The sequence below is a fragment of the Gadus chalcogrammus genome, chromosome 21 (assembly GCF_026213295.1).
Source record: "Gadus chalcogrammus isolate NIFS_2021 chromosome 21, NIFS_Gcha_1.0, whole genome shotgun sequence".
Taxonomy (NCBI): domain Eukaryota; kingdom Metazoa; phylum Chordata; class Actinopteri; order Gadiformes; family Gadidae; genus Gadus; species Gadus chalcogrammus.
In genome coordinates, this window is record NC_079432.1 from 721,745 (window position 1) to 747,278 (window position 25,534).

The 25,534-nt window shown below is 41.1% G+C and overlaps 1 protein-coding gene across 1 annotated transcript in view; it reads left to right on the forward strand.

Moving 5' to 3' along the window:
- The window catches only part of cnksr3 (cnksr family member 3), a 21,138-nt gene extending 14,541 nt beyond the window's left edge, over positions 1 to 6,597 (forward strand). The window contains exons 5-15 of the mRNA XM_056581819.1: positions 1,204 to 1,245; positions 2,535 to 2,654; positions 2,895 to 2,954; positions 3,391 to 3,459; positions 3,727 to 3,876; positions 4,173 to 4,289; positions 4,336 to 4,379; positions 4,638 to 4,807; positions 5,017 to 5,103; positions 6,071 to 6,307; positions 6,398 to 6,597. Of these exons, the coding sequence (XP_056437794.1) occupies positions 1,204 to 1,245; positions 2,535 to 2,654; positions 2,895 to 2,954; positions 3,391 to 3,459; positions 3,727 to 3,876; positions 4,173 to 4,289; positions 4,336 to 4,379; positions 4,638 to 4,807; positions 5,017 to 5,103; positions 6,071 to 6,307; positions 6,398 to 6,468 (1,167 nt within the window). The 3' untranslated portion in view covers positions 6,469 to 6,597. The remainder of the gene's footprint in view (positions 1 to 1,203; positions 1,246 to 2,534; positions 2,655 to 2,894; positions 2,955 to 3,390; positions 3,460 to 3,726; positions 3,877 to 4,172; positions 4,290 to 4,335; positions 4,380 to 4,637; positions 4,808 to 5,016; positions 5,104 to 6,070; positions 6,308 to 6,397) is intronic.
- The last annotated feature ends 18,937 nt before the right edge of the window (positions 6,598 to 25,534 follow it).

Here is a 25,534-nt window from a genome sequence, read left to right on the forward strand (position 1 = left end):
TCTCTCCATCTGTCTTTCTCTCTGTGGCCGTCTCTCCGTGTCTGTCTCTCTCTCTCTGTCTGTCTGGCCGTCTCTCCGTGTCTGTCTCTCTCTCTCTGTCTGTATGTCTTTCTGTCTATCTCTGTATGATTCTAATCACTGGACCTAGTGTGGGCGTGGCCTTGGTTTAGGCCACGCCCCCTTCACCACCATCATTCTACCTCCTGTCAGTCACTCGGTGGTCGACCGCGCCCGCCACCCCGTCTCTTCTGGTTTCCCGCCTTTTCCTCTGGCTGTCCTCCGCTGCATTTCTAGCATATCTGGCGGCTGCCATTTTCTTTACCACTTTATGCCGTGTCTCTCATTTATTACAGACGCTCTGCCTTGGCGTGACGGATAAGAATACCAAAAAATACGATATAAAAAATGATAAAAGGCAGAAAAAAAATCGGTGATTTTTTAAGAAAAATCTTAAGAACTTGATTTAATGACTTCATTCTTACTACCTTCTTCCATCCCGGCTTCAGCACTATTCTTTATGCAACATAGTCTCCATTCTGAAGCAAGCATGTTTACATGTATGTTAACAGTTACGTTCACATGCATGTTACCTGTACTTTTACATGCATGTTAACATGTACGTTTTCATGTATGTAACATGCATGTTAACATGTACCTTCACATGCCTGTTAACATGTAGGTTTACATTGATGTTAACATGCTTGGACTAATACCTCTCTAGCTTTATTCTGGGTTCCATCTGTGAGAGTGGATGACTGCTACGGACATGTTGTGTAACGTTTGGACCGGGGCTCCAATGTGTTGACTCTATTTTCTCTCAGAACTTCCTGCCACACAGGAAGTTCTGACCAGCAGGACAGGAAGTTGTGTACTGCTGATGGAAACACAAAGAGAAACTTTGGAGCTGTGTTTTGCAGATTTTAGTTCTAGATTTAGTTGTTAATTTGAGATTGTGTCAAATCAGTTTCAGAAGAGATCTTTAGCTGTACATGACTTCTGGAGAGAAGGTTTTCTCTACAGCTTTCAGAAATGAGAAGCTAACGTTACTGAGGAAAATGATTTGGAAACGAACCCCATCACTGTTAAGGACTCTCCCAAGACACGCGTCTCTCAAATCTCATTTAAGTTCCTCTGAAATCAAAGTACTCATGAAATAGAGTTAATTATAGACGCGTTAAGGTGACCTCTGTCTTCTAACGGCAGGACTGCACCGTGTACGAGATGGAAGACAAGATTCTGGAAGTGGTAAGTGCTGACACACAGACGCGTACGCACGCACGCATGCACACGCACGCTCACACACACACTTCCTTTTCCTGTCCTAAACATCCCATGGTGTGCGTGTGTTATTTGTCTTCGCTCAGTGTGGTTGGCTCCCAGAGCCTGAGTCCACTTCCTGTATTAGATAACACTTCCTGTTGCGTGGGGGCTGGGGCTTGGGGGGGGGGGGCTCCTCTCCCATAACACAGCTGAGCACTTCCCTGATAACGCCAAACCTTGACACCATTCATAGCGTCCTCTAGTGGAGAGGGCGTTTGACTCCCAGCTGAAGGGTCTTGGGTTCGATCCCCGATCGAACCCAAGACCCTTCAGCTGGGAGTCAAACGCCCCCAGTGTGCTATGAATGGTGGGGCCGCTAGAGTAGGCGTCCCAGCAGCTTTACCACCTGGACTCCTGCGTCGTTAAGCTGGTAGAGGAATGTTCCCACCCCCCCCCCCCCCTAGCTCCCAGTCCGCCCAGTAAACATAGGACCAGTCCAGACCTGGAACAGGGCTCCTGTGTGGTTCTGGTGTGTGGTTTGTGGGCCCCCCCCGCCCCACCCTGTCCCCGTCCCCCCTGCTGAGCCAGCAGCTGTGTTACCACGGGTACTGCGTGTAGAACCGTGTAGTGTCTGGTTTACTAGGGCCCCTGGGCCTCTTCAGGTCTTTCGGTACTCGTGTTCTGGGCTCATAAGTCCCCTCGTAGGTCAAAGGTCAGTGTTTTCCCCGTGAGCCTCAGTGTGCTGCTCAGGGGCACTGCGGCAGCGGGACTCTCGATGTTGGTCGTTGTCAACACCTTTGGGCCCGGGAGCTGGGGTTTGAATACTGCGAGGTCGGGTCGCTTTGCTGCAGGACTCCTAATGCAGGGTGACACGGAACTGCACACATCTGTAGTTCACACTCTCTAGGACTGGTCATGTGACGTGATGCAGTGACACACACATCTGTAGCTCCTCCCCTTAGTAGAGGGCTTTATTAGTTTAAAAACGGACGAATACTGAGTGCTCAAGTTAGTTGATAAAATGTGAACTATCATTGACATTTTTTCTCTCCTAATTGTACTATAATTAAAAGTAAACATGCCTTTTTGGGCAACTTTTTCCTATGCATTGTTCCTTCAAAATCATTTGGTTAAACGTGTCCTTCCATTGTGTGTCTGTGTGTGTGTGTGTGTGTGTGTGTGTGTGTGTGTGTGTGTGTGTGTGTGTGTGTGTGTGTGTGTGTGTGTGTGTGTGTGTGTGTGTGTGTGTGTGTGTGTGTGTGTGTGTGTTCCAGTCGCGGGCGCTGAACGCTGTGTGTGAGGAGGCGGCGGGCTCCGCCTCTGACCCGGTCCAGACCCCCAAGTCCTCCCTGGAGGAGGTCTGCATCTCCACCATCAGACCAGGAGAAGGACTGGTGAGGCAGACTGGTCCTACTGGTCCCATCAGACCTGGGGGAGGACTGGGGGAGGACTGGGGAGTCCTACTGGGACCAGTCATAGCTCACTGGGATGGAGCTGGTGTCAGTTCCCAGTGTGTCTTCTGGGCGTTTGTTCTGGTTTAGCTTCCAGTAGATGCGGGGCATCAGGGGGGTTGTGTGGGGGTACGGGGTGATAACATAGAGTGTGTGTGTGTGTGTGTGTGTGTGTGTGTCCAGGGGATGTACATCAAGTCTACGTACGACGGGCTCCACGTCATCACCGGGACCACGGAGAACGTGAGTCCTGTCCTCACTGTGGCTCTCTCTCTCTGTTCTCTCACTCTCTCTCTCTCTGAGATTAATGGTCTCTCTCTCGCTGTCTCTCTCTAACTCACTCCCTCCCTCTCTTTCTTTCTTTTTCTTTCTTGTTCTTTTTCTTTTTTCCTTTCTTTTTCTTTGAGACGAATGGTCTCTCTCTCTCGCTATCACTCTCTCAGACTAATGTTCTCTCTCTCTCTCACTCACTCACTCTCTCTCTCTCTCTCAGACTAATGTTCTCTCTCTCTCTTTTTCTTTCTCGTTCTCGTTCTGTCTCTCTCTCTCTCTCTCTCTCTCTCTCTCTCTCTCTCTCTCTCTCTCATGGTCTCTCTCTCTCTCTCTCTCTCTCTCTCTCTCTCTCTCTCTCTCTCTCTCTCTCTCTCTCTCTCTCTCTCTCATGGTCTCTCTCTCTCAGTCCGCAGCAGACCAAACTGGGAGGATCCACGCTGGAGACGAGGTTGTCCAGGTCAACGGGCAGACCGTGGTGAGTCCACCCCACCTCATTCTCCTCCTCCTCCTCCTCCTCCTGCTCCTCCTCTTCCTCTTCCTCCTCCTCTTCCTCCTCCTCCACCCCTTCCTCCTCCTCCTCCTCTTCCTCCTCCTCCACCCCTTCCTCCTCTTCCTCCTCCTCCTCCTCTTCCTCCTCCTCCTCTCCCTCCTCCACCCCACCAGCTGGTTCCCGTGTATCGGAAGTACAATGGGTACGAAGGGTAGTCATGTGACGCCGTTCCCTGCCCTGTGATTGGTCCAGGTGGGCTGGCAGCTGAAGCACCTGGTGACCAGTCTGAAGGCGAAGCCGGGGGGCGTGGTCCTGGTCCTGAAGAAGAGGCCGTCGGGGGTCTCCTGTTCCATCAGCCCCGCCCCCCTGAAGAACCTGCGCTGGAGACCCCCCCTGGTGAAGGTAGGACCCCTCAAAGACCCCCCAGACCCCCCCTGATCTGGATTCCAAGGAACCAAACAACAAAGCAATTATGGCGTCTAGTGAATAAAGTTGGTCTCTCTCTCTCTCTCTCTCTCTCTCTCTCTCTCTGTCTCTGTCTCTGTCTCTGTCTCTCTCTCTCTCTCTGTCTCTCTCTGTCTGTCTCTCTCTCTCTCTCTCTGTCTCTCTCTCTCTCTCTCTCTCTCTCTCTCTCTCTCTCTCTCTCTCTCTCTCTCTCTCTCTCTCTCCCTCCCTCTCCCTCTCTTGACCAATCACAGGTGTCGGCTCTGACCCAGCCCTCTGATCAGGGTCTATCAGACCTGGTCCGCACGGTGAAGCCGGAGGCCCTGGAGCTCTACATCCCCCCTCCCCCCCTCGGTGCCCTACACCCCCAGGTAGGCCCGTACCCCCCTCCCCCCTCGGGTGAACCTACACCCCCAGGTAGGCCCGTACCCCCCTCCCCCCTCGGTGCCCTACACCCCCAGGTAGGACCGGACCCCCGGAGACCCGCTGGTGGTCTCCTTCAGGTCCTCCCCCCAGTACAGCAGATAGGGGGGGTCGAGGTGTCCCACACTTCATAAAGGTTGTGGGTACGCCCCTGGGGGAGTTAATGCCTTGAGCTTCAAACTCCCTCAATCATCTTTAATCAATCATTAATCATTAATCATTAATCATTAATCATTAATCTTTAATCCTGTGTTTACGTAATACTGACGTCGATTAATGAGACCAATCCTCTGAAGGGGCGGGGCCACCGAGGTGGTCATGAGGCCCAAGTCTCCTAACTCCTCCCTGGACGTGGGCGGGAGGCGGAGCTTATTGCAGAAGGACCACAGGACCTCGCTAGGCCCCTCCCCCGATGCCCCCCACCTGCCCACCCCCGTACGCATGAGGCAGAGGTCGTCCACGAAGGGTGAGTCACACACACACACACACACACACACACACACACACACACACACACACACACACACACACACACACACACACACACACACACACACACACACACACACACACACACACACACACACACGTGCATGATAGATATATATAATTCAACATTGTATACACCTGATTCACTCCCGGGATGCACCTGTTGACTCCGCCCTGTTTTGCCAGGTAAGCCCCGCCCCATCTCCATGCCGGCCGTCACCAGCTCAGGTGTGTGCGACCCCTTCGCCCGGCCAGGGCTGCACGGACGAACAGGTAAGCCCCACCCCCTGACCCCCCCCCCCTGCCCCCCCCCCCCCCGGCCCCGCCCAGACGGCGCCAGACTGGTAGTTCCGACTGCAGTAGCGCCGTGCTAATCTAGCCACTATTTAGCGCGTGATTAGCCGCCGCGGCGAGTTCAACCAAAGGAGGCTATCGCGAGCTGCTAAGGTAAACACTCCACGCACCCAGCGCTAACGCTGCGTGCTCAGGATGTTTACCTGGTTAATCATTAGCTTAGCTCATTAGCGCCTGGGCGGGAGTAGCGGGGTTCTCGTGCTACGCTAACCTTCACCTTGAGCTGGGCAGTGTCTTGGTGGGAGTTAGCGTCCCGCTAGGGTTAGCCCGCATTAGCATGTGCTTCTTTGTCATTTGCCATGGAGATAGTTTCTGATGACTGCTGTGGGCGTGGTCGACTGTTAGGAAGGGTTGCTGTGGGTTTTAAAGTGTGCGCACACACAAACACACAGAAGGCAGGAAACATGGGATGTGGATGCAGGGCTCACACACATCCTGTTTCACTCACGCATAGAAGTAGCCCACATGGTTCAAACTTACTATATTATTGCATTGTTCGCAAGACAGAGAAAAGAGAATATATCGCTGTCGGTGCAGTTGTGCGATCGCCTTGTTTGACATTCCTTCAAGCTGCTTCTGCTTTTCGTTCCCTTCAAATATTTCCCACCATCGACCTGTCATGCAAACCGGTAAACTGTAATGAAGAGCCAGCAGAACCTCGGTGAACGCCCACTGGAGGAGTCGTAGTGACGAGGGGGTTCACCCTGGGTGTGGTCCCCAGCAGCTGGACTATAATCAGCACCAACTTAAACAAATAAATAAATAATATTATAGCCTCGTCTTCAGAGAGGAGGTGGCATACCTCCCAACCTCCTTGTGATTGGCTGATCTGTTAACGACCTGCCCCTCCCTCCCCTCCTCTCCCCCTCCCTCGCTCACCCCCCAGCCCAGGACGTCCTGCAGCGTTGCCTCAGCAACGAGCGCATCGGCACCATCTCCGAGGAGGCCCCGCCCTGCTTCCCCCTGGCGCTGCCCTACCAGCGGGGGCGCCGTGGCGTGCCGGGGGGCCGCGGCGTGGACCACATCCGGGGCAGCCGCTGCTTCGTCAACGCCGAGCTGCACAGCAGCGCCACCATGCCCTACCAGGAGACGGCCGGCCGCAAGCCCCCCGTCGCCACGGCGACCGCCCCGCCCGCCGCCGCCGCCGCCGCCGCCGCCGCCGCCGCCGCCGCCGCCGCCGCCGCCGCCTCGGGGACCAAACACGGCCCCTCCTCCTCCTCCTCTTCCTCTGGACACTCGCTGCTGGGGGGGTGGCTGGCACGGCTCCGGCTGCTGAGCCACTGACGGCCGTCCCACCGGACTCGCCCGAGGGCACGCGGGCGGTGCAGGGGAGCGCGTGGAGCCCAGGGAGGAGGGCGGTGCAGGGGAGCGCGTGGAGCCCAGGGAGGAGGGCGGTGCAGGGGAGCGCGTGGAGCCCAGGGAGGAGGGCGGTGCAGGGGAGCGGGTGGAGCCCAGGGAGGAGGGCGGTGCAGGGGAGCGCGTGGAGCCCAGGGAGGAGGGCGGTGCAGGGGAGCGGGTGGAGCCCAGGGAGGGCGGTGCAGGGGAGCGCGTGGAGCCCAGGGAGGAGGGCGGTGCAGGGGAGCCCAGGGAGGGCGGTGCAGGGGAGCGCGTGGAGCCCAGGGAGGGCGGTGCAGGGGAGCGCGTGGAGCCCAGGGAGGAGGGCGGTGCAGGGGAGCGCGTGGAGCCCAGGGAGGAGGGCGGTGCAGGGGAGCGCATGGAGCCCAGGGAGGAGGGCGGTCCAGGGTTTGATCCCAGAGAGGGGGGAACTGGGCGACCTCCTCTTCTCGACGGTCGTGTCTTTCTGACTTTTATTGTAAAACGCTGAGGAAGTGGAGCGGAGAGGCCGAGGACGGGCCTGTTCAGGGCATTAGGGTGGAGGAGGAGGTGGAGGTGGAGACACTGAACCCCCCCTCGGAGTGAGCCACAGGTGGGCTCAGACCCCGCCTTCCACCACCGATTCACGGTGGTGGATCCACGAAGTTCACTGCTCACTTTTGCCAGTAAAGTTTGTTTTCGTAGCTTTAAATGCATTTCAGGTTTGTCCTTTGATGTCGAGGTGATCATCTTAACTTGTGTATAAGATGGAGTTTGTCGCCTTAAAGACATTACATTAAGTGTATGTTGTGTCAGCCTTGTTGGAACCAGTGTCAGCCTTGATGAAACCAGTGTCAGCCTTGTTGAAACCAGTGTCAGCCTTAATGGAACCAGTGTCTGCCTTAATGGAACCAGTGTCTGCCTTAATGGAACCAGTGTCGGCCTTAATGGAACCAGTGTCAGCCTTAATGGAACCAGTGTCAGCCTTAATGGAACCAGTGTCGGCCTTAATGGAACCAGTGTCAGCCTTGTTGAAACCAGTGCCCCTAGTGGTGAGTCCTGCTGCTGCGCCTCTCGGACGCTGACCCCTCAGGACGACCTTTGACCCTTCAGAGGTCGCTTCAAGAGAGACCCTCTCAGCCCCCGACGAGGCCGGGCCCCGGGGATCGAACCTGCGGCCTTCTGGAGGTGCTGAGGGCCCTGGAGAACCACATGACCTACTGTATGAGGATGACCTCTGACCCCAACACTGTCTTTACCAGCTGGGAGGGAGGGGGAGACGTTACAGAAGGGAGGGAGGGCCGACCCAAACCGTGGGACGGAACGTCCTGGGATCAGGATCCCGCACTCCGAACCAATGACCAGCTGAAGCAGAACGGAGGAGGTCGGGTCGAGGCCGCAGACCGCTGCTCTGTGGAGGTGTTACGTCATTGAGATAAGGTTCCACGAGTGAATGAGTGAATGTTGAGATGGTTCTGTTTACATGACGGACCACATTGTGTTTTGTACCGGATCCTGGATGAGAATGTTTTTAACGTAGTGATTGTTGCTCTGGCGGTTAGCCGTGACATGTTGTCAAGCCATATATGCAAGAGAGAAATAACCAAACGAAATCAATAAACTTCTCTATTCAAAATGCGTCTGTACGTTGAAGATCCAAGGGGACGCTTTGTGTTGGGTAAAGCTCATGGCGTTTGCATCTTGTCAGTTATTCTAACTATTAGCAATTAAGCTATGCAGCAGTACGTTGTTTAAGTATTTGCAACCATTGCTTACAGAATATGTGTTCGAATCCCCAAAAATACCAAAGGGTTAAATACAAAAGTGATTTTAAGGAGTAGCTAAATAGGAACATTAAACATCCTTCCCTTACTCACACTTCTGCTCAACAAGTCGTCACCGCTTCAAGAAGCCATACGGCTTCCAGAAGATATCTCATTTAGGCGAAAATTCCCATATTCTAGCAAAAATTCCCATATTCTAACAAGAATATGGGAGATATTTTGGAAACAAGTTGTGTAGATATTTCCATGAATTCTTTAGATCTGCCTGCATAGCAATGCACTGATATTTGGTAAGATATAAGTGTGTTTCAACGAAGGAAAATAAGAGAACAAATATAATCATTCCCGTTTCAAACAACTTCCTTGGTCATTCAAGCAAAAGTACCGTAGCCTACCGTACAAAGTACATGCGCAATCTCCTTTATACATTTAGTGACCGTGCTTCTCCAACGTGTTGGTGCAGATGACTAGACCGCAGTTTCAAGAGGGACGAGGAGATGAAACCCTTAAATGGCCAAAAGTTGTCTCATGCGGGGCCTTAATGCTAACACATTAGCGGAAGAGCCCACATTTGAATCTTGTGCTTCATTTGACTACTATGAGTCATAGATGTTGGATACAAAGTTATCAAATAACGAGTCATGTATTTCCTTTATCTCACTATCCTCTGTTCACTTCATTTGCATCGCGTGTTTTTCTTATGGTACTAAACACGTTGGGGCGATTGCTCTGTCGGTTAGCATCGCTGCGCTTTAAAACCGTACTCCTTAAAACAGAGGTTTTGGAGTTTAACACGTATGGAGGTAGATTTGTGTCTTTATCATGCAATCAAACAGAATAGGTTTGAGAGCAAAACTTTCCACACTGCAATCAAAAAATAGATTTGAGAGCAAAACTACCGACACTGCAATCAAAAAATGTTTTATTGCAAGTAAAATAAATGTGATAAGAAAATTATTAATGGGAATCCAAAAGTTTTGTTTGCAAATCCAAAAGTTTTGTTTACGAATCCAAAAGTTTTGTTTGCGAATCAAAAAATTTTGCTTGCGAATCCAAAAGTTTTGCTTGCGAATCCAAAAGCTTTGCTTGCTGTTGAGCTGAATCTCGTGCGCAGGACTCTACGCCGAAAGATGTAAGACACGTCTCTATTGGCCAGTCTCGATCGGAGTGACAGCTTGGCAACATCCACAGTTAGTAACGAGAGAGGGAGTTTTGAAGTCCATGATGAGACAGAGCGGGACTCGGGAGCTGAGAGGACAGAAAGTCAATGCGCAGGTATGTCTTCCGTCATAGTAATAGCAAGAATGTTATGTTTGAACTGGTGCATGTAGATTACTTTTGTTTAACGATCTGTGGATGTTGTAATGGGTTAAAAAATACACAATCTTTTGTCAGCCTTTAGCTGCTAGCTAAGCTCAATTACATAGGTACGTTACGTGCCCAGGCTGCAAGCCTGCATATAGCTACTAGTTAACAGTACTATTTGTGTTCAACGATCTCTCGTTACTAACTGTTGTTTTTTATTGGTCGTCATGAAAAAAAACATAAGGGGTAACACTGTCGTTTTTTATTGGTCGTCATGAAAAAAAACATAAGGGGTACACCTGTCATTTTTTATTGGTCGTCATGAAAAAAACCATAAAGGGTAACACTGTCGTTTTTTATTGGTCGTCATGAAAAAAAACATGAAGGGTAACACTGTCGTTTTTTATTGGTCGTCATGAAAAAAAACATAAGGGGTAACACTGTCGTTTTTATTGGTCGTCATGAAAAAAAACAAAGGGTAACACTGTCGTTTTTTATTGCTCGTCATGAAAAAAACATAAGGGGTAACACTGTAGTTTTTTATTGGTCGTCATGAAAAAAACATGAGGGGTAACACTGTCGTTTTTATTGGTCGTCATGAAAAAAAACATAGGGGTAACACTGTCGATTTTTATTGGTCGTCATGAAAAAAACATAAGGGGGTAACACTGTCGTTTTTTATTGGTCGTCATGAAAAAAAACATGAAGGGTAACACTGTCGTTTTTTATTGGTCGTCATGAAAAAAACATAAGGGGTAACACTGTTGTTTTTTATTGGTCGTCATGAAAAAAAACATAAGGGGTAACACTGTCGTTTTTTATTGGTCGTCAAGAAAAAAAACATAAGGGGTAACACTGTTGTTTTTTATTGGTCGTCATGAAAAAAAGCATAAGGGGTAACACTGTTGTTTTTTATTGGTCGTCATGAAAAAAAACATAAAGGGTAACACAGTCGTTTTTTTTATTGGTCGTCATGAAAAAATACATAAGGGGTAACACTGTCGTTTTTTATTGGTCGTCATGAAAAAATAAATAAGGGGTAACACTGTTGTCTTTGTCAAATAAAATATAAGGGGTAACACTGTCGTTTTTTATTGGTATCTTTAATTTTAAACGTAATGCCACCATGTTTATTGCACTGTCATACATAACCTCAGAAATATCTATTTCACAAATCTCAGTGGGAAGTGGAGAGAGCTAGGAGCTAACCCCCTGGAGACCGGGGTTCAAGTCCGGTTGATGTCATTTGATGGAAGACTCTTATTTCTATTTCATGCGAATTATAAAGACAAGTATAACCATTGTGTTGACTTTATTCAGTGTCTTGATGGTGCATTGATAAGTTCGGAGGTTAACACTCTAAACAGTTCCGGTATGGATCCCCACAAAAACGTTGAAGTGGTAACACTGTCGTTTTTTATTGGTCGTCATGAAAAAAACATAAGGGGTAACACTGTCGTTTTTTATTGGTCGTCATGAAAAAAAACATAAGGGGTAACACTGTTGTTTTTATTGGTCGTCATGAAAAAAAACATAAGGGGTAACACTGTCGTTTTTATGGTCTTCATGAAAAAAAACATAAGGGGTAACACTGTCGTTTTTTATTGGTCGTCATGAAAAAAAACAAAGGGTAACAATGTCGTTTTTTATTGGTCGTCATGAAAAAAAACATAAGGGGTAACACTGTCGTTTTTTTTTGGTCGTCATGAAAAAAAAAAAAAGGGTAACAATGTCGTTTTTATTGGTCGTCATGAAAAAAACCATAAGGGGTAACACTGTCGTTTTTTATTGGTCGTCATGAAAAAAAACATAAAGGGTAACACTGTCGTTTTTTATTGGTCGTCAAGAAAAAATACATAAGGGGTAACAATGTCGTTTTTTTTGGTCGTCATGAAAAAAACATAAAGGGTAACACTGTCGTTTTTATTGGTCGTCATGAAAAAATACATAAAGGGTAACAATGTCGTTTTTTATTGGTCGTCATGAAAAAAAAAATAAGGGTAGCACTGTTGTTTTTTATTGGTCGTCATGAAAAAAAACATAAGGGGTAACACTGTCGTTTTTTATTGGTCGTCATGAAAAAAAAAAGGGTAACACTGTCGTTTTTTATTGGTCGTCATGAAAAAATACATAAGGGGTAACACTGTCGTTTTTTTTGGTCGTCATGAAAAAAAACATAAGGGGTAACACTGTCGTTTTTTATTGGTCGTCATGAAAAAAAAACATAAGGGTAACACTGTCGTTTTTTATTGGTCGTCATGAAAAAAAACATAAGGGGTAACACTGTCGTTTTTTATGGTCGTCATGAAAAAAACACAAGGGGTAACACTGTCGTTTTTATTGGTCGTCATGAAAAAAACATAAGGGGTAACACTGTCGTTTTTATTGGTCGTCATGAAAAAAAACATAAGGGGTAACACTGTCGTTTTTTATTGGTCGTCATGAAAAAAAACATAAGGGGTAACACTGTCGTTTTTTATTGGTCGTCATGAAAAAAAACATAAGGGGTAACACTGTCGTTTTTTATTGGTCGTCATGAAAAAAACATAAGGGGTAACACTGTCGTTTTTTATTGGTCGTCATGAAAAAAAACATAAGGGGTAACACTGTCATTTTCATTGGTCGTCATGAAAAAAACATAAGGGGTAACACTGTCGTTTTTATTGGTCGTCATGAAAAAAAACATAAGGGGTAACACTGTCGTTTTTTATTGGTCGTCATGAAAAAAAACATAAAGGGTAACACTGTCGTTTTATTGGTCGTCATGAAAAAAAACATAAGGGGTAACACTGTCGTTTTTTTTTGGTCGTCATGAAAAAAAACATAAGGGGTAACACTGTCGTTTTTATTGGTCGTCATGAAAAAAAACATAAAGGGTAACACTGTCGTTTTTATTGGTCGTCATGAAAAAAAACATAAGGGGTAACACTGTCGTTTTTTATTGGTCGTCATGAAAAAAACATAAGGGGGTAACACTGTCGTTTTTTATTGGTCGTCACGAAAAAAAACATAAGGGTACACTGTCGTTTTTTTATTGGTCGGTCATGAAAAAAAACATAAGGGGTAACACTGTCGTTTTTTTATGGGCGTAATGAAAAAAAACATAAGGGGTACACTGTCGTTTTTTATTGGCTCGTCATGAAAAAAAAACATAAGGGGTAACACTGTCGTTTTTTATTTGGTCGGTCATGAAAAAAAACATACAGGGGTAACACTGTAGTTTTTTTATTGGTCGTCATGAAAAAAACATAAGGGGTAACACTGTCGTTTTTTATTGGTCGTCATGAAAAAAACATAAGGGGTAACACTGTCGTTTTTCTATTGGTCGTCATGAAAAAACATAAGGGGTAACACTGTCGTTTTTTATTGGTCGTCATGAAAAAAAACATAAGTGGGTAACACTGTCGTTTTTTATTGGTCGTCATGAAAAAAAACTATAAGGGGTAACACTGTCGTTTTTTATTTGGTCGTCATGAAAAAAAACATAAGGGTAACACTGTCGTTTTTATTGGTCGTCATGAAAAAAACATAAGGGGTAACACTGTCGTTTTTTATTGGTCGTCATGAAAAAAAACATAAGGGGTAACACTGTCGTTTTTTATTGGTCGTCATGAAAAAAACATAAGGGGTAACACTGTCGTTTTTTATTGGTCGTCATGAAAAAAAACATAAGGGTAACACTGTCGTTTTTATTGGTCGTCATGAAAAAAAACATAAGGGGTAACCACTGTCGTTTTTATTTGGTCGTCATGAAAAAAACATAAGGGGTAACACTGTCGTTTTTTATTGGTCGTCATGAAAAAACATAAGGGGTAACACTGTCGTTTTTTATTGGTCGTCATGAAAAAAAACATAAGGGGTAACACTGTCGTTTTTTTATTGGTCGTCATGAAAAAAACATAAGGGGTAACACTGTCGTTTTTTATTGGTCGTCATGAAAAAAACATAAAGGGTAACACTGTCGTTTTTTATTGGTCGTCATGAAAAAACATACATAAGGGGTAACACTGTCGTTTTTATTGGTCGTTAATGAAAAAAATCCTGAAGGGGTACACTGTCGTTTTTCATTGTCGTCAAGAAAAAAAAAACATCAGGGGTAAACACTGTCGTTTTTTTTTGGTCGTCATGAAAAAAACATGAAGGGCAACATATGTCGTTTTTTTATTGGTAGTCATGACAAAAAACAGAAGGGTAACACGTCGTTTATTGGCGTCATGAAAAAAAAAAAACGGGTAACATGTAGTTTTTTATTGGTCGTCATGAAAAAATACATTAAGGGGGTAACACTGTCGTTTTTTTTTGGTCGTCATGAAAAAAACATAAAGGGTAACCACTGTCGTTTTTTATTGGTCGTAATGAAAAAAATACATAAGGGGTACACTGTCGTTTTTATTGGTCGTCATGAAAAAAACAAATAAAGGGGTAAACACTGTCGTTCTTTATTGGTCTCATGAAAAAAAACATAAGGGGTAACACCTGTCGTTTTTTTTGGTCGTCATGAAAAAAAACATAAGGGTAACCACTGTCGTTTTTTATTGGTCGTCATGGCAAAAAAAACAAGGGTTACAACTGTTCGTTTTTTATTGGTGTCATGAAAAAAAACATAAGGGGTAACACTGTTCGTTTTTTCTTGGTCGTCATGAAAAAAAACCATCAAGGGTTCACACTGTCGTTTTTCCATTGGTCGTCATGAAAAAAAACAATCAGGGGTTAACACTGTTCGTTTTTTTATTGGTCGTCATGAACAAAAACATAAGGGGGTAACACTGTCGTTTTTTATTGGTCGTCATGAACAAAACCCTAAAGGGGTACACTGTCGTTTTTTCATTGGTCGTCATGAAAAAAAACAATAAGGGGTAACACTGTCGTTTTTTTATTTGGTCGTCTATTGAAAAAAACTACTAAGGGGTAACACTGTCGTTTTTTATTGGTCGCTCATGATCAAAAAACCATAAGGGGTCACACTGTCGTTTTTAATTGGTCGTCATGAAACAAAACCTACAGGTTAACCACTGTCGTTTTTATTTGGTCGTCATGAAAAAATACATAAGGGGTAACCACTTTCGTTTTTTATGGTCGTCATGAAAAAAACATAAAGGGTTAACACTGTCGTTTGTTTTATTGGTCGTCATTCATGAAAAAACATAAGGGGTAACACTGTCGTTTTTTATTGGTCGTCATGAAAAAAAAACATAAGGTGGTAACAACTGTTCGTTTTTTAATTGGTCGTCATGAAAAAAACATTAAGGGTAACACTGTCGTTTTTCATTGGTCGTCATGAAAAAAACCATAAGGGTTAACACTGTCGTTTTTTTATTGGTCGTCATGAAAAAAACATAAGGGGTATACACTGTTCGTTTTTTATTGGTCGTCTCATGAAAAAAAACATTAAGGGTAAACACTTGTCGTTTTTCATTGGTCGTCATGAAAAAAACCTAAGGGGTAACACAGTCGTTTTTTATGGTCGTCATTGAACAAAAAAACATGAAGGGGTAACACTGTCGTTTTTTTTATTGGTCGTCATGAAAAAAAACATTAAGGGGTAACACTGTCGTTTTTTTATTGTTCGTCATGAAAAAAAACATAAGGGGTAACACTGTCGTTTTTTATTGGTCGTCATGAAAAAAAACATAAAGGGTAACACTGTCGTTTTTTATTGGTCGTCATGAAAAAAACATAAGGGGTAACACTGTCGTTTTTTATTGGTCGTCATGAAAAAACATAAGGGGTAACACTGTCGTTTTTTATTGGTCGTCATGAAAAAAAACATAAGGGGTAACACTGTCATTTTTAATTGGTCGTCAAAAAAAAACATAAGGGGTAACACTGTCGTTTTTTATTGGTCGTCATGAAAAAAAACATAAGGGGTAACACGTCGTTTTTTATTGGTCGTCATAAAAAAAAACAAAGGGTAACAATGTCGTTTTTTATTGGTCGTCATGAAAAAAAACATAAGGGGTAACACTGTCGTTTTTTATTGGTCGTCATGAAAAAAACATAAAGGGTAACAATGTCGTTTTTTATTGGTCGTCATGAAAAAAACCATAAGGGGTAACACTGTCGTTTTTTATTGGTCGTCATGAAAAAAAACATAAAGGGTAACACTGTCGTTTTATTGGTCGTCATGAAAAAATACATAAGGGGTAACACTGTCGTTTTTTTTTGGTCGTCATGAAAAAAAAACATAAAGGGTAACACTGTCGTTTTTTATGGTCGTCATGAAAAAATACATAAGGGGTAACACTGTCGTTTTTTATTGGTCGTCATGAAAAAAAACATAAGGGGTAACACTGTCGTTTTTTATTGGTCGTCATAAAAAAAAACATAAAGGGTAACAATGTCGTTTTTTATTGGTCGTCATGAAAAAAAACATAAGGGGTAACACTGTGTTTTATTGGTCGTCATGAAAAAACATAAAGGGTAACAATGTCGTTTTTTATTGGTCGTCATGAAAAAAAAAACATAAGGGGTAACACTGTCGTTTTTTATTGGTCGTCATGAAAAAAAACATAAAGGGTAACACTGTCGTTTTTTATTGGTCGTCATGAAAAAATACATAAGGGGTAACACTGTCGTTTTTTTTTGGTCGTCATGAAAAAAAACATAAAGGGTAACACTGTCGTTTTTTATTGGTCGTCATGAAAAAATACATAAGGGGTAACACTGTCGTTTTTTATTGGTCGTCATGAAAAAAACATAAGGGGTAACACTGTTGTTTTTTATTGGTCGTCATGAAAAAAAACATAAGGGGTAACACTGTCGTTTTTATTGGTCGTCATGACTAAAAACATAAGGGTAACAATGTCGTTTTTTATTGGTCGTCATGAAAAAAAACATAAGGGGTAACACTGTCGTTTTTTATTGGTCGTCATGAAAAAAAAAATAAAGGGTAACAATGTCGTTTTTATTGGTCGTCATGAAAAAACCATAAGGGGTAACACTGTCGTTTTTATTGGTCGTCATGAAAAAAACATAAAGGGTAACACTGTCTTTTTTTATTGGTCGTCATGAAAAAATACATAAGGGGTAACTGTCGTTTTTTTTTGGTCGTCATGAAAAAAAACATAAGGGGTAACACTGTCGTTTTATTGGTCGTCATGAAAAAAAACATAAGGGGTAACATTGTTTTTTATTGGTCGTCATGAAAAAAACATAAGGGGTAACACTGTCGTTTTTTATGGTCGTCATGAAAAAAAACATAAAGGGTAACACTGTCGTTTTTATTGGTCGTCATGAAAAAAAAACATAAGGGGTAACACTGTCGTTTTTTATTGGTCGTCATGAAAAAAACATAAAGGGTTACACTGTCGTTTTTTATTGGTCGTCATGAAAAAAAACATAAGGGGTAACACTGTTGTTTTTTATTGGTCGTCATGAAAAAAAACATAAGGGGTAACACTGTCGTTTTTATTGGTCGTCATGAAAAAAAACCTAGGGGTAACACTGTCGTTTTTTATTGGTCGTCATGAAAAAAAACATAAGGGTAACACGTGTTTTTTATTGGTCGTCATGAAAAAAAACATAAGGGGTAACACCGTCGTTTTTTATTGGTCGTCATGAAAAAAAACATAAGGGGTAACACTGTCGTTTTTTATTGGTCGTCATGAAAAAAAACATAAGGGGTAACACTGTCGTTTTTTATTGGTCGTCATGAAAAAAAACATAAGGGGTAACACTGTCGTTTTTATTGGTGGTCATGAAAAAATACAGAAGGGGTAACACTGTCGTTTTTTATTGGTCGTCATGAAAAAAAAACATAAGGGGTAACACTGTCGTTTTTATTGGTCATCATGAAAAAAAAACATAAGGGGTAACACTGCTGTTTTTTTGGTCGTCATGAAAAAAAACATAAGGGGTAACACTGTCGTTTTTAATGGTCGTCATGAAAATATATAAAGGGTAACACTGTTGTCTTGGTCAAAAAAAACATAAGGGGTAACACTGTCGTTTTTTTATTGGTCGTCATGAAAAAAAACATAAGGGGTAACACTGTCGTTTTTTATTGGTCGTCATAAAAAAAAACATAAAGGGTAACAATGCGTTTTTTATTGGTCGTCATGAAAAAAAACATAAGGGGTAACACTGTCGTTTTTTATTGGTCGTCATGAAAAAAAACATAAAGGGTAACAATGTCGTTTTTATTGGTCGTCATGAAAAAACCATAAGGGGTAACACTGTCGTTTTTTATTGGTCGTCATGAAAAAAAACATAAAGGGTAACACTGTCGTTTTATTGGTCGTCATGAAAAAATACATAAGGGGTTACACTGTCGTTTTTTTTTGGTCGTCATGAAAAAAAATAAAGGGTAACACTGTCGTTTTTTATTGGTCGTCATGAAAAAATACATAAGGGTAACACTGTCGTTTTTTATGGTCGTCATGAAAAAAAATAGGGGTAACACTGTCGTTTTTATTGGTCGTCATAAAAAAAAACATAAAGGGTAACAATGTGTTTTTATTGGTCGTCATGAAAAAAAACATAAGGGGACACACTGTCGTTTTTATTGGTCGTCATGAAAAAACATAAAGGGTAACAATGTCGTTTTTTATTGGTCGTCATGAAAAAAAACCATAAGGGGTAACACTGTCGTTTTTTATTGGTCGTCATGAAAAAAAACATAAAGGGTAACACTGTCGTTTTATTGGTCGTCATGAAAAAATACATAAGGGGTAACACTGTCGTTTTTTTTGGTCGTCATGAAAAAAACATAAAGGGTAACACTGTCGTTTTTATTGGTCGTCATGAAAAAAATACATAAGGGGTAACACTGTCGTTTTTTATCGGTCGTCATGAAAAAAAACATAAGGGGTAACACTGTTGTTTTTATGGTCGTCATGAAAAAAAAACATAAGGGGTAACACTGTCGTTTTTTATTGGCGTCATGATAAAAACAAAAGGGTAACAATGTCGTTTTTATTGGTCGTCATGAAAAAAAACATAAGGGGTACACTGTCGTTTTTTATTGGTCGTCATGAAAAAAAACATAAAGGGTAACAATGTCGTTTTTTTATTGGTCGTCATGAAAAAAACCATAAGGGGTAACACTGTCGTTTTTTATGGTCGTCATGAAAAAAAACATAAAGGGTAACACTGTCGTTTTTTATTGGTCGTCATGAAAAAATACATAAGGGGAAACTGTCGTTTTTTTTTGGTCGTCATGAAAAAAACATAAGGGGTAACACTGTCGTTTTTTATTGGTCGTCATGAAAAAAAACATAAGGGGTAACATTGTCGTTTTTATTGGTCGTCATGAAAAAAATAGGGGGTAACACTGTTTTTTATTGGTCGTCATGAAAAAAAACATAAAGGGTAACACTGTCGTTTTTTATTGGTCGTCATGAAAAAAACATAAGGGGTAACACTGTCGTTTTTTATTGGTCGTCATGAAAAAAAACATAAAGGGTTACACTGTCGTTTTTTATTGGTCGTCATGAAAAAAACCATAAAGGGTAACATGTTTTTTATTGGTCGTCATGAAAAAAAACATAAGGGGTAACACTGTCGTTTTTTTATTGGTCGTCATGAAAAAAACCTAGGGGTAACACTGTCGTTTTTTATGGTCGTCATGAAAAAAAACATAAGGGGTAACACTGTTGTTTTTTTATTGGTCGTCATGAAAAAAAACATAAGGGTAACACCGTCGTTTTTTATGGTCGTCATGAAAAAAACATAAGGGGTAACACTGTCGTTTTTATTGGTCGTCATGAAAAAAAACATAAGGGGTAACACTGTCGGTTTTTTATTGGTCGTCATGAAAAAAAACATAAGGGGTAACACTGTCGTTTTTTATGGTGGTCATGAAAAAATACAGAAGGGGTAACACTGTCGTTTTTTATTGGTCGTCATGAAAAAAAACATAAGGGGTAACACTGTCGTTTTTATTGGTCGTCATGAAAAAAAAAAACATAAGGGGTAACACTGTTGTTTTTTATTGGTCGTCATGAAAAAAAACATAAGGGGTAACACTGTCGTTTTTTATTGGTCGTCTGAAAAAATATAAAGGGTAACACTGTTGTCTTGGTCAAAAAAACATAAGGGGTAACACTGTCGTTTTTTATTGGTCGTCATAAAAAAAACATAAAGGGTAACAATGTCGTTTTTATTGGTCGTCATGAAAAAAACATAAGGGGTAACACTGTCGTTTTTATTGGTCGTCATGAAAAAAAACATAAAGGGTAACAATGTCGTTTTTTATTGGTCGTCATGAAAAAAACCATAAGGGGTAACACTGTCGTTTTTATTGGTCGTCATGAAAAAAAACATAAAGGGAACACTGTCGTTTTTTATTGGTCGTCATGAAAAAATACATAAGGGGTAACACTGTCGTTTTTTTTTGGTCGTCATGAAAAAAAACATAAAGGGTAACACTGTCGTTTTTTGGTCGTCATGAAAAAATACATAAGGGTAACACTGTCGTTTTTTCTTGGTCGTCATGAAAAAAAACATAAGTGGTAACACTGTTGTTTTTTATTGGTCGTCATGAAAAAAAACATAAGGGTACACTGTCGTTTTTATGGTCGTCATGACTAAAAACATAAAGGGTAACAATGTCGTTTTTTTATTGGTCGTCATGAAAAAAAACATAAGGGGTAACACTGTCGTTTTTTATGGTCGTCATGAAAAAAAACATAAAGGGTAACAATGTCGTTTTTTTATTGGTCGTCATGAAAAAAACCATAAGGGGTAACACTGTCGTTTTTTATTGGTCGTCCATGAAAAAAAACATAAAGGGTAACACTGTCGTTTTTTATTGGTCGTCATGAAAAAATACATAAGGGTAACTGTCGTTTTTTTTGGTCGTCATGAAAAAAAACATAAGGGGTAACACTGTTGTTTTTTATTGGTCGTCATGAAAAAAAACATAAAGGGTAACACTGTCGTTTTTCATTGGTCGTCATGAAAAAAAATAAGGGGTAACACTGTCGTTTTTTTATTGGTCGTCATGAAAAAAAAAATAAAGAAGGTAACACTGTCGTTTTTTATTGGTCGTCATGAAAAAAAACATAAGGGGTAACACTGGTGTTTTTTATTGGTCGTCATGAAAAAAACCATAAGGGTTACACTGTCGTTTTTTATTGGTCGTCATGAAAAAAAACATAAGGGGTAACACTGGTTTTTATTGGTCGTCATGAAAAAAACACATAAGGGGTAACACTGTCGTTTTTTATTGGTCGTCATGAAAAAAACCTAGGGGTAACACTGTCGTTTTTTATTGGTCGTCATGAAAAAAAACATAAGGGGTAACACTGTTGTTTTTTTATTGGTTCATGAAAAAACTAAGGGTAACACCGTCGTTTTTATTGGTCGTCATGAAAAAACATAAGGGGTAACACTGTCGTTTTTATTGGTCGTCATGAAAAAAAACATAAGGGGTAACACTGTCGTTTTTTATTGGTCGTCATGAAAAAAAACATAAGGGGTAACACTGTCGTTTTTTATTGGTGGTCATGAAAAAATACGAAGGGGTAACACTGTCGTTTTTTATTGGTCGTCATGAAAAAAAACATAAGGGGTAACACTGTCGTTTTATTGGTCGTCATGAAAAAAAACATAGGGTGTAACACAGTTGTTTTTTATTGGTCGTCATGAAAAAAAACATAAGGGGTAACACTGTCGTTTTTTATTGGTCGTCATGAAAAAATAAATAAGGGTAACACTGTTGTCTTGGTCAAATAAAATATAAGGGGTAACACTGTCGTTTTTTATTGGATCTTAATTTTAAACGTAATGCCAATTTTATTGCACGTCATATATAACCTCAGACATATCTATTTCAGAAATCTCAGTGGGAAGTGGAGAGAGCTGGGAGCTTACCCCCTGGAGACCGGGGTTCAAGTCCGGTTGATGTCATCTGATGGAGACTCTATTTCTATTTCATGCGAATTATAAGACAAGTATAACCATTGTGTGACTTCATTCAGTGTCTTGATGGTGCTTTATAAGTTCGGAGGTAACACTCTAATCAGTTCAGGTTCGGATCCCACAGAAACTTCGAGTGTAACACTATTTTTTTTATTGGTCGTCCTGAAAAAAAACATAAGGGGTAACACTGTGTTTTTTATTGGTCGTCATAAAAAAAACAAAGGGGTAACACTGTCGTTTTTTATTGGCGTCATGAAAAAAAACATAAGGGGTAACACTGTCATTTTTATTGGTCGGAATGAAAAAAAACATAAAGGGTAAACAGTTTTTTTATTGGCCGTCTGAAAAAAAACATAAAGGGTAACACTGTCGTTTTTTATTGGTCGTCATGAAAAAAAAACACATAAGGGGTAACACTGTCGTTTTTTATTGGTCGTCATGAAAAAAACATAAGGGGTAAACACTGTCGTTTTTATTGGTCGTCATGAAAAAAAACATAAAGGGTAACAATGTCGTTTTTATTGGTCGTCATGAAATTAAAACATAGGGGTATCACTGTTGTTTTTATTGTCGTCATGAAAAAACATAATGGGGTAAAACTGTCGTTTTTTTTTGGTCTCATGAAAAAAAATAAAGGGTAAACACTGTCGTTTTTATTGGTCGTCATGAAAAAATACATAAGGGGTAACACTGCGTTTTTTATTGGGCGTCATGAAAAAAAACAATAAGGGGTAACACTGTTGTTTTTATTGGTGTCATGAAAAAAAAACATAAGGGTAACACTGTCGTTTTATTGGTCGTCATGACTAAAAACATAAAGGGTAACAATGTCGTTTTTATTGGTCGTCATGAAAAAAACATAAGGGGGAACACTGTCGTTTTTTTATGGTCGTCATGAAAAAAAACATAAAGGGTAACAATGTCGTTTTTATTGGTCTCATGAAAAAAACCATAAGGGTAACACTGTCGTTTTTTATTGGTCGTCATGAAAAAAAACATAAAGGGTAACACTGTCGTTTTTAATTGGTCGTCATGAAAAAAATACATAAGGGAACTGTCGTTTTTTTGGTCGTCATGAAAAAAAACATAAGGGGTAACACTGTCGTTTTTATGGTCGTCATGAAAAAAAACATAAGGGGTAACATGTCGTTTTTTATTGGTCGTCATGAAAAAAACATAAGGGGTAACACTGTCGTTTTTTATTGGTCGTCATGAAAAAAAACATAAAGGGTACACTGTCGTTTTTTATTGGTCTCATGAAAAAAACATAAGGGTACACTGTCGTTTTATTGGTCGTCATGAAAAAAAAACATAAAGGGTTACACTGTCGTTTTTATGGTCGTCATGAAAAAAACATAAGGGGGTAAACACTGTGTTTATTGGTCGTCATGAAAAAAACATAAGGGGTAACATGTCGTTTTTTATTGGTCGTCATGAAAAAAAAACTAGGGTAACACTGTCGTTTTTATTGGTCGTCATGAAAAAAAACATAAGGGGTAACACTGTTGTTTTTTTATTGGTCGTCATGAAAAAAACATAAGGGGTAACACCGTCGTTTTTATGGTCGTCATGAAAAAAAACATAAGGGGTAACACTGTCGTTTTTATTGGTCGTCATGAAAAAAAACATAAGGGGTAACACTGTCGTTTTTTATGGTCGTCATGAAAAAAAACATAAGGGGTAACACTGTCGTTTTTATTGGTGGGTCATGAAAAAATACGAAGGGGTAACACTGCGTTTTTATGGGTCATGAAAAAAAACATAAGGGGTAACACTGTCGTTTTTTATTGGTCGTCATGAAAAAAAAACATAAGGGGTAACACTGTTGTTTTTTATTGGTCGTCATGAAAAAAAAACATAAGGGGTAACACTGTCGTTTTATTGGTCGTCATGAAAAATAAATAAAGGGTAACACTGTTGTCTTGGTCAAATAAAATATAGGGGTAACACTGTCGTTTTTAGTGTATCTTTAATTTTAAACGTAATGCCACTTGTTTATTGCACTGTCATATATAACCTCAGACATATCTATTTCGAAATCTCAGTGGGAAGTGGAGAGAGCTGGAGCTAACCCCCTGGAGACCGGGGTTCAAGTCCGGTTGATGTCATCTGGAAGGAAGACTCTATTTCTATTCATGCGAATTAAAGACAAGTAGAACCATTGTGTTGACTTATTCAGTGTCTTGATGGGCTTGATAAGTTCGGAGGTTAACACTCTAATTCAGTTCAGGTTCGGATCCCACAGAAACTTCGAAGTGGTACCCACTATTTTTTTTGATGGTCGTCATGAAAAAAACATAAGGGGTAAACTGAAAAAAAACATGGTAACACTGTTTTTTATTGGTCGTCATGAAAAAAAACATAAAGGGGTAACACTGTCGTTTTTATTGGCCGTCATGAAAAAAACATAAAGGAACAACTGTTTTTTATGGTCGTCATGAAAAAAACATAAGGGGTAACCTGTCGTTTTTATTGGTCGTCATGAAAAAAACATAAAGGGTAACACTGTCGTTTTTTATTGGTCGTCATGAAAAAAACACATAAGGGGTAACACTGTCATTTTTAATTGGTCGTCATGAAAAAAAACATAAGGGGTAACACTGTCGTTTTTTATTGGTCGTCATGAAAAAAAATAAGGGGTAACACTGTCGTTTTTTATTGGTCGTCATGAAAAAAAAACATAAGGGGTAACACTGTCGTTTTTTATTGGTCGTCATGAAAAAAAAACATAAGGGGTAACACTGTCGTTTTTATTGGTCGTCATGAAAAAAAACATAAAGGGTAACAATGTCGTTTTTATTGGTCGTCATGAAAAAAACATAAGGGGTAACACTGCGTTTTTATTGGTCGTCATGAAAAAAAAACATAAAGGGTAACAATGTCGTTTTTTATTGGTCTTCATGAAAAAACATAAGGGGTAACACTGTCGTTTTTTATTGGTCGTCATGAAAAAAAACATAAGGGTAACACTGTCGTTTTTTTTGGTTCGTCATGAAAAAATACAGGGGTAACACTGTCGTTTTTTTGGTCGTCATGAAAAAAAACATAAAGGGTAACACTGTCGTTTTTATTGGTCGTCATAAAAAAAAACTAAGGGTAACAATGTCGTTTTTTGGTCGTCATGAAAAAAAACATAACGGGTAAAACACTGTCGTTTTTTATTGGTCGTCCTAAAAAAAAACATAAAGGGGTACAATGTCGTTTTTTATGGTCGTCATGAAAAAAACCATAAGGGGGTAACACTGTCGTTTTTTATGGTCGTCATGAAAAAAAAACATAAGGGTAACATGTCGTTTTTTATTGGTCGTCATGAAAAAAACATAAGGGGTAACACTGTCGTTTTTTATTGGTCGTCATGAAAAAAAACATAAAGGGTAACACTGTCGTTTTTTATTGGTCGTCATGAAAAAATACAAAGGGGTAACACTGTCGTTTTTTTATTGGTCGTCATGAAAAAAAACATAAGGGTAACACTGTCGTTTTTTATTGGCGTCATGAAAAAAACATAAGGGTAACACTGTCGTTTTTATTGGTCGTCATGAAAAAAACAAAGGGTAACACTGTCGTTTTTTAATTGCCGTCATGAAAAAAAAAAAACATAAGGGGAACACTGTCGTTTTTTATTGGTCGTCATGAAAAAAAACATAAGGGGTAACACTGTCGTTTTTATTGGTCGTCATAAAAAAAAACATAAGGGGTAACACGTCGTTTTTTATGGTCGTCATGAAAAAAAACATAAGGGGTAACACTGTCGTTTTTATTGGTCGTCATGAAAAAAAACATAAGGGGTAACAATGTTTTTTATTGGTCGTCATGAAAAAAAACATAAGGGGTACACTGTCGTTTTTTATTGGTCGTCATGAAAAAAAAAATAAAGGGAAAAAATGTCGTTTTTATTGGTCGTCATGAAAAAAACATAGGGGGTAACACTGTCGTTTTTTATTGGTCGTCATGAAAAAAAACATAAAGGGTAACACTGTCGTTTTTTATTGGTCGTCATGAAAAAATTACATAAGGGGTAACACTGTCGTTTTTATTGGTCGTCAGAAAAAAAACATAAGGGGTAACACTGTCGTTTTTTATTG